This window comes from Salvia splendens, chromosome 8 (genome assembly GCF_004379255.2).
Source record: "Salvia splendens isolate huo1 chromosome 8, SspV2, whole genome shotgun sequence".
Taxonomy (NCBI): Eukaryota; Viridiplantae; Streptophyta; class Magnoliopsida; order Lamiales; family Lamiaceae; genus Salvia; species Salvia splendens.
Window position 1 is genome coordinate 5,228,510 of NC_056039.1, and position 14,684 is coordinate 5,243,193.

Sequence of the window (14,684 nt, forward strand, 5' to 3'; positions counted from 1 at the left end):
ATGCAGTAATAAAATATCTACAGAGACAGCTTCTGATTGAGTTTAGTTGCTATAAAATAGTAAGACATCAATTATTCTGATGATTCTAGGGTTGAGAAATTGGAGATTGTGGGGCCCCTCTTGAATTTTACTTGATCCATTGGATATACGATAGGGTTAAGATGCGGCAAATTGGATTCCGAAATATACTATTGGATTCATATGTAGCTATTCCCTAACCCCACGGCTCATTGCATTTGTCAACTCCTCCTCCCTATATAAACTCATTGCATCTCCCCCTCTTCATCACCTTCAACACAAACATTTCCCAACTAAAAATCGCAATGGCAGGCATTGAAGGGTCTCCTGGCAGCTCTATGCATGGAGTTACCGGCAGAGAGCCGGTGCACGCCTTCTCAGTGGCGTCCCCAATCGTTCCGACCGACACGACTGCGAAGTTCGACCTTCCCGTGGACTCGGAGCACAAGGCCAAAAAATTTAAGCTGTTTTCATTTGCAAACCCTCACATGAGAACCTTCCACCTCTCGTGGATTTCCTTCTTCACTTGTTTCGTTTCAACGTTTGCGGCGGCGCCTCTGGTGCCGATCATTCGCGACAATCTGAACCTGACAAAGAGCGACATCGGAAATGCGGGAGTGGCGTCTGTGTCGGGGAGTATATTCTCCAGGCTGGTGATGGGAGCAGTTTGCGATCTCCTGGGACCGCGCTACGGGTGCGCATTCCTGGTGATGCTGTCTGCCCCGACTGTATTCTGCATGTCGTTCGTGTCTTCGGCGGGAGGGTACGTGGCGGTGCGATTCATGATCGGATTCTCACTGGCGACGTTCGTGTCGTGCCAGTACTGGATGAGCACCATGTTCAACAGCAAGATCATCGGCACTGTTAACGGGACCGCGGCCGGATGGGGGAACATGGGAGGCGGCGCGACTCAGCTGATCATGCCGGTGCTGTTCGACATCATCAAGAAGACGGGGTCGACTCCGTTCACCGCGTGGAGAATCGCCTTCTTCATTCCGGGATGGCTTCACATCATAATGGGGATTCTGGTGATGACATTAGGGCAAGACTTACCTGATGGAAACCTCAGCGCTCTTCAGAAGAAAGGAGATGTTGCAAAGGACCAATTTGGAAAGGTCTTGTGGTACGCCGTCACCAACTACCGCACATGGATCTTCGTCCTCCTCTACGGCTACTCCATGGGAGTCGAGCTCTCCACCGACAACGTCATCGCTGAATACTTCTACGACAGATTTGATCTAAAGCTCCATCTCGCCGGAATCATCGCTGCCACATTTGGGATGGCCAACCTCCTCGCTCGCCCCTTTGGTGGTTTCGCTTCTGATTACTCAGCCAGATATTTCGGGATGAGGGGCAGATTGTGGACGCTTTGGATCCTCCAGACGCTCGGTGGCGTCTTCTGCCTTCTGTTGGGAAGGGCAGACTCTCTTCCTCTCGCTGTCGCCTTTATGATCATCTTCTCCATCGGAGCGCAGGCCGCCTGCGGAGCCACCTTCGGAGTCATCCCGTTCGTATCTCGGAGATCCCTCGGAATCATATCCGGGCTCACTGGGGCCGGAGGAAACTTTGGATCGGGATTGACACAGCTGCTGTTTTTCTCGACTTCAAAATACACGACAGAGGAGGGATTGGAGTATATGGGGATAATGATAATATGCTGCACTCTGCCGGTGATGTTAGTGCATTTCCCGCAGTGGGGAGGTATGTTCCTCCCTGCCTCCAAGAAGGCCTCCGAAGAGCACTACTACACCGCCGAGTACACCGAGGAGGAGGTGCAGAAGGGAATGCACCACAACAGCCTCAAGTTCGCTGAGAACAGCCGATCTGAGCGTGGCAACCGCATCGCCTCTGCCCCCACCCCACCTAATGCTACTCCCAACTATGTTTGATCAACTCACAACCTCCTTTTTCATAGTCATTTTCCCTATGAATGATCAACCATTCCACTGATCAATATACTATATATGTATCCAATTTTTCCAATTCCCAGTCTCTCTGAGTCCATTTTCACTGTCTGCATATTTCTTGTAAATAATGGATATATAATTTCAAGGAAAACGGTGTATTGCATTAGCTAGTACTGTAACTTATAAACAAATAAGATCTCTACATATACTATTATGTAATGCAAAGTTAACCAGGAAAGGACAGTAAAGTTCGAGCAAGAAACTACACAACTAAATGTATAACTTAAGCATTTATGTCATTTGTAAGTAAATATAAACATATAGAACACAAATGAATCTCAAAAATATGCACCTTCTACGGATCGAATTCCAACTTTGCTAGTTTCCTACAGCACGCTATAATCAATGCAGATACAGGACTAGTCTTCATGGGTAATTCAAATGCACGCCGCCTTTCTCACCTCCTTGGAACAGGTTTATAGAGCACAACAGTCACAAATTTTGAACGAAGCAATGAGAAACACCCATCACCACCATTGATCTTGGAGCTTCTCTGTTCTCAATATACAAAGGATTTAGAGTGACATTCTGTGGCGATGCACAAGGATCAGGGGATCACTATTCCTGTTATAGTTTAACAAGGTATGCTGCATGTGGGGGTAGCATAGGTGGTTGCCGCTCGTCATCTTTGCTTCCAGGGTAAACATTGTTGTAACTTGCTTCTGGTGAGTTAGGAACATCAAATCCAGCAACTTCTGGTGTGAGAGGAACATAGAATCCAGCAACACTCACTTGATCCTGTAAAAATATTACATTTAACTGAGGCACTATTGATTGTTCATTTTCATTGTAGCTTAGCAGATACCACATAGCCTGCAAGTATCAGAATGGGCATTCATAATTAAATCCCATAGATGTTGATTTCTCAATTGAGTTGCAAGTAAACATCAAATCATTTAGATAAACAAGACACTAAATCCCCTGAATTATACCTCTGTCTGAAGCAACAATTCTTGGCACTGGATGATTCCTCGTTAGAAGCGATTCAAACTCAATCTACCAGTCACAGAGGAAGCATCTTATCAGCTGACGAGGGTTTCGTTATCGATCAAGATAGGATAGTTCTCATCAACTCCTTTATAATAGAGTTCACTAATCAACCACCCCAGAGTAGAATACACAGCCTCTGCTTCAACATGTGATTTATCACCTGATCTAAAACTATGAACTCCACCACCAAACTGTATCCAGCTGCACCCTGCAACCTTCTTCACCTCCTTCCCTCTCATCCTCCTCATCATCCTACCCTTTTCCTCCCACTCCCCACCAGATGCATACAGGCTTGCCAGCTGGAAAAGCCTTGACCCTTCATCCCCTTCGATCTCCACCAACTTCTTCTCTGCCATCCTTGCCAGCTCTATATTCTTGCTCGCTCTGCAACCAGTCAAAAACGCACTCAGCACAACACTGTCGGGCTCAATAGGCATCTCTTCCATGAACTTCACAGCCTTCTCTAGCTGATTAGCCCTTCCATACAAATCAACCATACAAGCATAGTGATTCATCTCAGGCTGTATGCCATAATCCCTACTCATTGACAGAAAATAACTCTCACCCACTTCGACTAATCCACTGTGGCGGCAGGCAGATAGAAGTGCAATGAACGTGATAGCATCAGGGTGAAGCCCCCACCCCACCATATCCTCAAAGAGACGAATAGCTTCGTGTTCAAAGCCGTGATGAGCACAACCAGCGATCATCACATTGTACATGATGGTATCCCTAACCCTTACCCTCTCAAACAATCTCTCAGCATAGAGTAAAACCCCACATTTCGAATACATGTCAATCAAAGCACTCATTGCCTTCTCATCCAGCGTAATCCCAACCCTCAATATGTATCCATGAATTTGTTTCCCAGGATCAACTCCAGCTTGCACAGCACATGCAACAAGCATGCTGACGAGGATCACCCCATCTGGAGTCGTCGCATCCACTGCTGCATACTCACGAAACAAAGCAAAAGCATCCTCACATCTCTGCAGCCTCACATAACCAGAGATAACAGCAGTCCACATCACAAAATTCCTCTCAGTGGCCGAATCAAAAAGGCTCCGTGCCTCCCCCATCTCACCTCTTGCTGCATATCCCACAATCATTGAGGTAACAGCAAACACGTTCCTCATCCCTGTTGCTCTAAGAATACAATCAGCATACCTCATTTCACCACATCTCGAATAGATATCAACGACGCCACTACAAATAAATGGGTTAAAAAACATTCCATCCTTCAAAACCCTAGCATGAACTTCCTTCCCAAGGTTCAAGCTCTTCAATGCAGAGCAAGCCGCCAACAAGCTACCAAAGGTGTGCTCGTTCCAACTGTACCCCTCCCTCGCCATACACCTGAACAGCTCCACTGCCTCCTCCCCGCGCCCGTTTTGAGCACACCCTGTGATCATTGTGTTCCACGACACCTCATCATTCAACTCGGGATCTTTCAAGAAAATCTCCTTAGCTATTTCCAGCTGCCCCTCTCTACAACAAGCAGCTATCAACGCGTTGTTCACGACACAATCCACCACGCCCTCGCCTCCTCGTCCATCAACAACCCTGCAAGCATCCCAGAAGCTCCCACATTTCGAATACATATCTACCAAAGAACTTAAAGCAAAACCACTCCGATCATTCCCGCTCTTCACCATAAATGAATGAACTTGTATGCCATAGCGCAGAACCCGTAGCTTCGCCAATAAATTAAGCATTGTGGTGAGAGTAAACTCATCAATCCGAGCTCCGACTTCATCAAATTGCATCTGAATGAACAATTCAATAGCATTACTTTCGTAACCATCGCTGCGCGCATAGCCCGATATCACCAGATTGTACGTGACGGTATCTTTAAAGGGAGAAGAATCAAAAAGATCCTTTGCTTTGGGGAGGTTTCTGCTTCTGACATAAGCGTTTATTATGGTGTTCCAAGAGTAGACGTTTCGGTCGCAAATTTCATCGAACAGCTTATGGGCGTCTCTGGTAAGATAGTGTTTCGAGTACAGATCGATGATATGATTGGCCGTGATGATTCTTGGTAGAAGACCGAATTTGACGGCATAGGCATGGAACTTCAGCCCCTCCTTGAGTGATCTCATTTATATTTAAAAAAATTAACAGTTTAAGATTAAAATAAATGAAGAGTTCATGAGCAAACGTATCCTTTTTCTTGGCAACGATTTCGCGGGTTATTTATAGGGATAGATTATCTTGTTGGTATATTTAGTTTTTCAATATATCATATATTAAAAGCAATATTTAAAGTTTACACTACAAGGAACAATTCGATACCCAACATTAAAAGAAACGTTTGCTTGACTTTTAGCAAATTTATTAAATCTCATCTTCAAAAATTTTCTATGTATACTAATACCAACTTCATTTTTATAATATATGAGTAATAGTCATGTCAAGTTTGCATATCATATGAACTTTTAAATTAAAATATTAAATCACGAAGTTTCAAATATTTTCAATTGTCACGTCTATACAATTTTTTATTTTCTCATTTCTCTTCTTATCTTGTTGAAATATTGTAAATTATAACAACACAAAAAGATGTTGATTTGTGCATGGATGAGACAATTGAGAAAAATTCAAATTTTATGAATAAATATTCCAATTTCAAAATTTATAGAACAAACCAAAATTTAACCAAATTTAATCAATGGTTATTATCCATTTAATATAATACTAAACCAGAATTTAATCAAATTTAATCAATGGTTATTGTCCATTTAATATAATACTAATTCAATAATTTTATTCATATAGAATATCTAGTCAAATGGATGCTAATACATGTTGGAAAATAGTCATTTCATGGTTTACTATCCAGGCCACAAGGGGTATGATATATTGTGAGAAAATAGCTAAGTAAATCGCAACTAGATTGATATAGGTGTGACAAATAAAGAATAATTTCTCCTGTCTCTACTCAAGTGATGAGTCATAACTTGAAAAATATGTGCAACAAATCGGACACATGTGGTTAGTTCACACGCAATGACTCAGATATATAGATAGAGAGATGCCAATCAGTGGAAACAGACAGAAAATAGTACTAGTAGTAGAGGTAACTAACTCCATAAATCCTCAAAAAGTAAAAAAAAACAAAGGTAATCTAAAGATAAACCATTGCTGGTGTCAGGTGAAGATACTCAAGACTCTGGAAACATAAGTTACAGCAAATTACTAGTATATATCTGGAACTCCAGGAAGCCTAACTATATAAGTCGTCGTCATCAGCAGCTCCACCGGCAGGGGCTGCAAATGGGTCGGATCCAGATGCCCCACCCCCGGTGGCTTCAGGAAACCTGAATTCTGTCCCAAACCCACGAGACTGCTGCAAGGTCTGCGCAAAGGCCTGGTACTTGCGTATATCAGCATCGCTCACACTTCTACGAGCATATTTCATTGACTCCTCAAAATGTGAGGGTGTGATCTCGGACACTTCATCAGTCTCGTCTTCCTCCATTGAGTCAGGATTATCTAATCTCTTCTTCTCTCTTTCTATGTCCTGAATAAGCAAAAACAACATCATCAGAAACCTCACACCCATTACCCCAGGAAGATAGGTTTATGATTATAATTTAAGAAGAATAAGAAGAACGCATACTTTCTCGATGTTCTCTCTTATGGCATATTTGCAAGCCCGCTGACAAATCTCTGTGATGTCTGCCCCACTAAATCCTTGAGTGTACTTGGCCAGAGCTCGTAGATCGACATCTTTGGAAAGGGGCGATTTTCTAAGGCAGGCTTTGAAGATTTGATGACGAGAATCCTCATCTGGCAGAGGGATGTATATCAATTGATCAAGACGACCTGGGCGAAGAAGCGCGGGATCAATTATGTCAGGTCTGTTAGTGGCCCCAATAATGAAAACAGTCTTTTTGGCATTCATGCCATCCATCTCTGTGAGAAGTTGGTTGAGAACTCTATCAGCAGCACCGCCTGCATCACCAACACTGCCTCCTCTCTGCACCACATAACAATATTTAATGACTGTAGGCCATACTTGTAATTTAGCATAATGAATACTAATTTCTGAATTGTAAATCAACTCAAATATTAATTACTTACAAATACAAATTCATAAGTACCTGGGTAGCAATAGAGTCAAGCTCGTCAAAGAAGAGAACACAAGGAGCGGATTGTCTAGCCTTGTCAAATATTTCACGGACATTAGCTTCACTCTCTCCGAACCACATGGTAAGCAGTTCAGGCCCTTTCACACTGATAAAATTGGCCTGACATTCATTTGCGATTGCCTTGGCAAGCAGTGTCTTACCACACCCAGGAGGACCATAGAATAAAACACCCTTTGAAGGCGACATGCCAAATTTCTCAAACTTTTCTGGATGTTCCACAGGATATTGAACAGTCTAGAAGAAGATGAACAGGTTTAGTACATTTAAATATAATAGCTGAATACGAAAATATGACTACATAGTTATTGTACCTCCTGAAGCTCCCTCTTAACATTTTCAAGCCCTCCAATATCTTCCCAAGAGACATTGGGTACTTCAACTACCTGTTCATAAATTCAACAGAATATTGTGAGTAAATATCACAAAACATGAATACCTTGAGGCAAAACATGGATACAACACAAGTTCACTTACTGTCTCTCGCAAAGCAGATGGATTGCTTATCCCAAGAGCAGTATGGAAGTGCTCATTTGTTACGGCCATAGAGTTCAGTATCTCTGCATCAATTGAATCATCTTCCAAGTCGATAACATCCATTTTCTCTCTGATGCACTGTAGTGCAGCTTCTGTGCAGAGAGCTGCAAGATCGGCACCGACATAGCCATGGGTGTCCTTTGAGATTCTTTCTAAATCAACCTGAGAGTTCATTGATATCTGGTCAATATTAATGAATGGTTAATGTATAACTATGTGTAAATTCCAAGTAAGAGGTGTAGGACATACATCTTCAGAAAGCTTCATGTTCTTGGTATGAATCCTAAGAACTTCGAGGCGTCCAACTTCATCAGGAACACCAATATCTATCTCCCTGTCAAACCTACCAAACCTCCTAAGAGCAGGGTCAATGCTGTTTGGTCGGTTAGTCGCGCCCATAACGATAACATGCGCACGAGATTTCAAACCATCCATGAGAGTCAGGAGTTGAGAAACAATCCTCCTCTCAACTTCTCCATGTGTTTTCTCTCTCTTAGGAGCTATTGAGTCAAGTTCATCAATGAAAATAATAGATGGAGCATTCTTCTCAGCCTCCTCAAATGCCTTTCTCAGATTACTCTCACTCTCTCCAGCCAATTTAGACATAATTTCTGGACCATTAATCAAGAAAAAGAAAGCACCAGTTTCATTAGCAACAGCTCGAGCAATCAAAGTCTTTCCAGAACCAGGTGGTCCATAAAGTAGAATTCCTTTTGGAGGCTTCACACCAATAGATTTGAATAGCTGAGGATGTCTCAGTGGCAACTCCACTAATTCACGGATCTGAGCCATCTGTTTCCGAACTCCACCAACATCGTCATAGCCAACTTCATCTAGTCTATCTTCATCCTCTCTCCTGATAGGCTCCCCTTCACAGAAGATCTCGGTATCAGGAGCCACAACACAATATTCCCCAGGATCTGTCTCAACAACCTTAAATTCCACGCTCCTCATCCCACCTCTCACAAGAAGATGGTCTCCTTTCCTCACAGGGCGATATGCTTCAAGAAAGTATGCTGCATGGACAAATATCAAAAATCAAATATGTTTTCAAATACTCTATATCAGGAAAGAGATACAAATCCCTCAAGATTTTAGTGACTTACGTTTGAGATATGCGTCAAAAAGATCCCCAGTGAGACCTTCTATCGTATCATCTATGGGTAGTATGTGCACACGCTTTCCGTATTTAACATCTGGACACTGATGAACAGATACAACATCCCCAAGCCGAACCCTCAAGTTTGACCTGACAACCTTGTTCACCCTAATCTTTGGCTCTTCACATGCATCATCAGCAAGGGCAATGCAGACAGTATCTTTTCTTTTCTTCCCCTGGAAACCAAAATAACAACAGACTCCAAGTTTTAGTGCACCGATGGAATATTTCAAAAGGTGAATACAAGAACACAATAATAACAACCACAACATCAAAAGAACATAAATATTCAACAGCAGATCATGGCACTACCAAATAGACACAGTCGAAAGATTTAAATCTAAGGTCAATAGCAGATCATGCCACCACCAAATAGACAATTAAAAAATCACTCAGCATCTTTAAGTTGTTGAATGATCACTCACATCTGTAATTAATAAAACTAAAATCATCCAATAAATCTTATATGAAGAAATTCTTCGATTCTCAACTCAGAAGTCATAGTTCTCGGGAAAAGCGATGGAGCCTAATAGACAGATTAGCATAGACTCCCATCAAGTTAATACAGGGATATACCAAATTCTTAAGCATAATCACCAAACAATTCCTTTTTAAGAACTCCTAATCCATTCTAATCTCCAGAGATAAAACAGTCATCAACAAAAAACCCTAAACCTTGCTCTCACAAATCCAGAAATTTTGAGAATATTTGCAAATAAAAATTAAACCTTGATCAAAACAGTGTCTCCACGAAAAATCTGGAGCTTCTCCATGGTAGCGGGGTGGAGGGAGACGACGGAGTTGTCGTCGTTGACCGCCTCATCGACGACAAGGCGATTGGCCGCCTTCTTCCTCTCCAAAATCGCGGTTGAGAAGTCCTTCTTCGCACCTTTCCTACTCAGAACAACCAAAGAAGCTTCAGATTTGGGCGGCGATTACTTTAAAAGCAAGAGAAAAGGAAAAACTGCAACCGATCGAAGAAGAGCTGATTCAGAGGCAGTAATAAATTGGGTGAACTTACGAATCGGAGGAGTCAGCTTGGTTGGTCATGATCTGAGAATTGCGGTGTTGGAGAAATTGGAGACGAGTGTTGTAGTTTCTTCGATTGAGGGAAGAATGAGAGCAGTGAGTTGGATAATGAGAGGAAATAGAGATACGAGTTGTGCGTACGTATATCGTTGCGACTTAATTTATTAATTCAACTCACTTGTATAAATTGTATACTTAATTTTGGACTTTCCACCTTATCTTATCTACTCCTACCATATCAAAATAATTGTATTTTGGCAAGTTTCTTGTTAGTATTTTGTATATCTGCAAGTTTGAACTATTTTTTGTAACCTTTTATTTTAAACAAAAGTAGGATTATAGAATCATCATAGGTGATGTACATGAGTATTTCATTGCCCAATATTTCCACTCTCCATTAACATTAAACACGATTTCGATAACATGATGACCCATTATCTACACTGCTGAGAGTGGAATTTTCAAAATATCTAGAAAAATTTTGGCTTTTTCCTTGAAATTGGCGAGTCCAAAAATTCAATTAGTACGTACTACTAGTATGAGATGGCCAGATATTTTTTTCGCATCAAAAAACCGAAAAAGCACTCTTCGCAAACATCAACTAGTCAGCATTGGGGGGCTTTGAAAAAATTGATGATTAAGGATTATATAAGTTAAAAATAATTTAGGTGTGAATAGAACAAACTGTGACTATCATTGAACAGCTAACTAAGGCCTCGTTTGTTTGTCATGTTAGGCATTGATAAGCCCACTTATCCCTCTTATTTCTTCTGTTTGTTTGCCATGTTAAGGAATCTTCATGAGCAGAGAAAATAAAGGTGACTCGGTTCAAATCATATTAGTTAACTACTCTTCTTCAGATAACCCTAACTCAGCAAAAGCCAGTGATAGGCATTATCACAATTTTCCCATCTAGCTTTACCAAGTATTTGTGACCTTATTACCCCTCCACCTTCTTCTATCTACATCCCTATTCCTCACACCAAATTCAATTTTTCTCACAAGGCAGTTATCAGGAACGGCGAATTATATTTTCAGGTATGACCTTGTTTTTTTGTTTTGATTAATTGGGCAATAAAGAGCGACTAAAACGTATGCAAGATTCAAATCGTTAGGGTTTTATTTGAGCGTACGTCTATGAGATTTCTTCTGTTATCTTCTTTCCGGTAATTGATAGGCTTGTGTGTTTGCAATTGATTGAGATGAAAATTAGAAGATGTTCTAAATTGGTTTTTTGTTGTTCCTTTCAATTAATTTGGATGTCATTAGACTTGCTCCATTTGCTGTGTGACAATTTAATTTTTCTGTAATTCAGATTTCAAAATCAATGAAGGCTAGGGAGCGCCTTTAGTTGGATTCATTTATTTCTCAAAAAATTGGAGGTTGTGATGTTTCTCCATGATGAGATGTCAATTACACTATGTTCTAACTCAATTTAAGTTGTTGTCCTTTGAAGCAAATTGGATGTGATTGAGAATAAAGTCTTTGGATGGGATGGGGGGCTGTGCTCGCCACTCTACCGCTGCATCCGGACCGCTTCCAAGATGGATCAATGCTTTTTTTAACTGTTGTACTTCCTCTTGTTTGTTTCATTGTTGTGTATTGTTTGACATGATGGATTTTGTGATTATTGGTTCAAGAAAGATTAGTTGTAGTGTTTGACTGGAATAGAGACGAGGTCCATCATCTCATCAAGTGTTTTTGCTGAGGAAAAGATGTCATGAAAGAGCAAAGAGCACCAAGCAATTGTGCATTAGAAAAATTAATGAGGACATTTTTGTCCATACACATTTATATGTAGAGTTTTTAGTCTCCAAAATAAATAGAAGTTAAACAAACTCATGATATAAATCGGTACAAACAAACATTGAATAAGATAAGAATTCTAGATATCAATCATGCATATTAGGCTAAGACTATCATATTCAATCATATCCTAACATGAGAATCAAACAAGGCCTAAGAAAGTAGCAGTGAGCCAGCGACTAATAAGTGCTACTATTAACAAAACATACGTCCTCCGAATTTTAATTGAAAATTGATAAAGTTAAAGAGAGGTAGAGATAATAAGTAATTAAAGTATTGTAAGTGGAGAATGAGTACAACCTCTTTAGAGAGAAAATACTTTCTAAAATTAGAAAGTGCATATTCTTATGGGACTGATTAAAAAGAAAATAGTGCATATTCTTGTGGGATCGTAGAAAGTATTTAGTTTCCATAATATCCATATAATAAATGCTATAAATATAACATATTTTGTTTCCATAATATCCACAACTATTGTAATGATACACAATCTCAAAATATTTTCTTGGTAAATTTTTAAGCCATCTTTAATCAAAAAACGCAAAACAATCAATGCAGATAAGTAATGAATCCAGCAAACAGATTTCTTTTAGACCATAGAAGAAAGTTTTTAAGATAATTTTTACTGGCATTATATGATATACTATTTACATATTTATGAATCTAAATAATTTTTTGATAATAGCCTAAGACTGACAATTTTGACAATTTGGGTATCCGGTCCAAAAACTATTTGATTTTGGGGGTCCAATATCTATTTTTATTAATTTTCCTCCTTTTCTCATCTTTTTTTTTCACAAAATATAAAAATAAATTTAATTAATTAATTAAAATTAAAAATCGAAAATCAATTAATTAAATTCGACCAATAATTAGAATAATTATAAAAATATAACCAATAAATAGGTGAATCAGCAACTAATTAAATAGCAGTATTTCAATTGATAATTAACATTCAGATTAACTCGATTAAAATACACATTTGTGAAATATAATATAAGAAAAAGAAAACAAAGTAAGCGAAAATTAACTGAAACCAAAATTACACAGAAGGTATCGGATGAATTATTTAATACCCCTATCATTTCCACAATTACACAGAAGGTATCGGACGAATTATTTAATACCCCTATCAATTCAGATAAACTTTGAATGACATATATTACTTAATAGTCAATAGTGGCAAAAAAAGGTGAAATTATCTTCGAATAAGCAAAAATCTTTATTAAAGCATATTTACTTCAAATCTATTTTAGTAAGGTTTTAGTATAAATGTCACAACAAATATTATTTTACACCAACCATTTACATAAAACTCAAACTCAGAATAATATTCTCTACATTAGGCTTTTTTTACTGACAAAATTTGAAAAACTTTTGGATTAAAATTTTGGTGTAAAACTAAAAATATGTAATTTTTTCCAAAAAACCAAAAAATGAGATTGAATTTGGAGTACTATTGAAGCTAATTACCTATCCAATTTTAGGTTTTAGGATAAAATTGGAGATGGTCTAAAGATGAAACCATAAAATGATTAATTGTACAAATAAAATAGTCAATTACTAGAAAACGTTAGATCTTGATTGTCCAAAAACCTAAAATGTAGTTCACTCGACAACTAATAGACGTGTTTTTTCCAATCGTATTGCTTTCCAAAACTATACTGCGTGCATATCATAGGAACTCCAATTCATTGTGGTTTTGAACAGATTGGGGATTATATTTCCTATTGCAAAACTTCACCGTGATTAGAGTTCAATTTTTTAATAAAATAGTCAATTTATGACAAAAGCAGATAATTAAAACAACAGTTGGATATGAAATGGGGTAATATTGAACCTCTCAGACAAATGCCTCGAATTGTCATCAATATTTTTAAGAATGGATATCAGACTCGTCATCTATGGTTCATCATCACTGAGACCAACAAAACCCCTTCGAAACCAACACATAATTTCTAGAATCTAATGAACAAAAACGAAATCTATATGACTTTAAAAAAATAAATTTTGAAATGAAAATTAAAATTGAAAGCATCTTCAGTTCAGGTCTCCATATATCTTCCGCACAAAAAATTCTCAGAAGAACGAAAGTTTATGTTGTAATCATCATCAGATGCCAACACGCAGAAAAAATAATTAGAAAAGTCATCGGAAAATTAACACGATGCAAAAGAAAAAAATTAAAATCATAACAAGAAATGAATCTCTTCAGCCTACATGTATTCAGCACATAAATTTATCTCAGGAGATAAAAGGTCATTAGTTGAATACATCATCAGAGAAAAGAAAAAACACAAATCCAATTGAAGAATGAAGCGTGAGAGGAAAAGGAAATGAGCAAATCAGTAACTTAGAAAGCGAGATTGTTGTGCGATGCTATTTGAAGATGGGAGTGGGCATTTATATAGAGTACTATGTCAAACCCTAGAGCTGAATTTGAAAACTAATTTATTGGGCCGATATTGTTTGGGCTTGTGAAAATATGCCCTCCTAACACCCAACGACTCTAACATACTAGTACTATTTGAAATGATAAGAGTTACTCCCTCCGTCCAATAAATATTGTTCCAGTTCATTTTTTGCACTCGTTTTGCAAAATAATAATAAATAGGTAAGTTGAAAGAGGGTAAAATAAGAGAAAGAATAATGTATGTAAGACTATTTTCTATATTATTCTCTCTTTTTACTTTATTATCTCTCTGCTCTAACTATTTATTATTATTTTTGCAAAACGAATGTAAAAAAGGAAATGAGACAATCTTTCTGGGACGGAGGGAGTAATAGATATTGAAATGTTGTTAATAGAGATTAAAAAATAACTTACTGAAATATAATTTTTTTAAAAAAAGATATACTGGAATAAAGAAGGTGGTTTCTATTTTTAAAGAATGAAATCAATAACATCAAATCATTTATGTTTTGAAAATCGAATACAAAAAACTCGTGGAGTGTGTAGTATAAGTCGAAACATGAAAACGAGGGGATATAAAACTTGTTAGTTGTGATATTGTCTTGCAAACTCTAAAT

At 38.6% G+C, this 14,684-nt stretch overlaps 3 protein-coding genes, 1 long non-coding RNA gene and 2 other non-coding genes across 7 annotated transcripts; 2 read left to right on the top strand and 4 right to left on the bottom strand.

Annotated features, from left to right (window-relative positions):
* Nucleotides 1-263: 263 nt before the first annotated feature.
* On the top strand, nucleotides 264-2,155 carry LOC121744713 (high affinity nitrate transporter 2.4-like; the record flags this gene model as incomplete). The annotated part of the gene is made up of 1 exon (XM_042138298.1): nucleotides 264-2,155. A coding segment is annotated over one exon (1,644 nt), but the record flags the coding sequence as incomplete, so codon positions are not given.
* Nucleotides 2,156-2,200: 45 nt separating this feature from the next.
* Nucleotides 2,201-5,138, bottom strand: LOC121744781 (putative pentatricopeptide repeat-containing protein At3g18840). 2 transcript variants are annotated; one of them, XM_042138421.1, is made up of 2 exons: nucleotides 2,918-5,138; nucleotides 2,201-2,723 (listed from the first exon to the last, which is right to left on the bottom strand). In XM_042138421.1, the coding sequence occupies exon 1, from the start codon at nucleotides 5,072-5,074 to the stop codon at nucleotides 3,008-3,010; it is 2,067 nt and encodes a 688-aa protein (XP_041994355.1). In that variant the 5' UTR covers nucleotides 5,075-5,138; the 3' UTR covers nucleotides 2,201-2,723; nucleotides 2,918-3,007. The 2 variants fall into 2 exon arrangements, with proteins under 2 accessions (XP_041994355.1, XP_041994354.1); XM_042138420.1 differs by having other exon boundaries at nucleotides 2,201-2,798.
* An 829-nt stretch (nucleotides 5,139-5,967) lies between these two features.
* LOC121744780 (cell division cycle protein 48 homolog) lies at nucleotides 5,968-9,998 on the bottom strand. The gene is made up of 9 exons (XM_042138419.1): nucleotides 9,841-9,998; nucleotides 9,548-9,713; nucleotides 8,767-8,995; nucleotides 7,910-8,676; nucleotides 7,601-7,822; nucleotides 7,438-7,509; nucleotides 7,079-7,360; nucleotides 6,595-6,954; nucleotides 5,968-6,495 (listed from the first exon to the last, which is right to left on the bottom strand). The coding sequence occupies exons 1-9, from the start codon at nucleotides 9,867-9,869 to the stop codon at nucleotides 6,199-6,201; spliced, it is 2,424 nt and encodes an 807-aa protein (XP_041994353.1). The 5' UTR covers nucleotides 9,870-9,998; the 3' UTR covers nucleotides 5,968-6,198.
* Nucleotides 9,999-10,337: 339 nt separating this feature from the next.
* On the top strand, nucleotides 10,338-11,642 carry LOC121744782. The gene is made up of 2 exons (XR_006038662.1): nucleotides 10,338-10,886; nucleotides 11,164-11,642. It is a non-coding gene; the product is annotated as an uncharacterized LOC121744782 (long non-coding RNA).
* Nucleotides 11,643-13,492: 1,850 nt separating this feature from the next.
* On the bottom strand, nucleotides 13,493-13,578 carry LOC121746273. Its single transcript, XR_006038976.1, has one exon. It is a non-coding gene; the product is annotated as a small nucleolar RNA SNOR75 (small nucleolar RNA).
* A 110-nt stretch (nucleotides 13,579-13,688) lies between these two features.
* Nucleotides 13,689-13,774, bottom strand: LOC121746318. The gene has a single exon (XR_006039018.1). It is a non-coding gene; the product is annotated as a small nucleolar RNA Z159/U59 (small nucleolar RNA).
* Nucleotides 13,775-14,684: the final 910 nt, after the last annotated feature.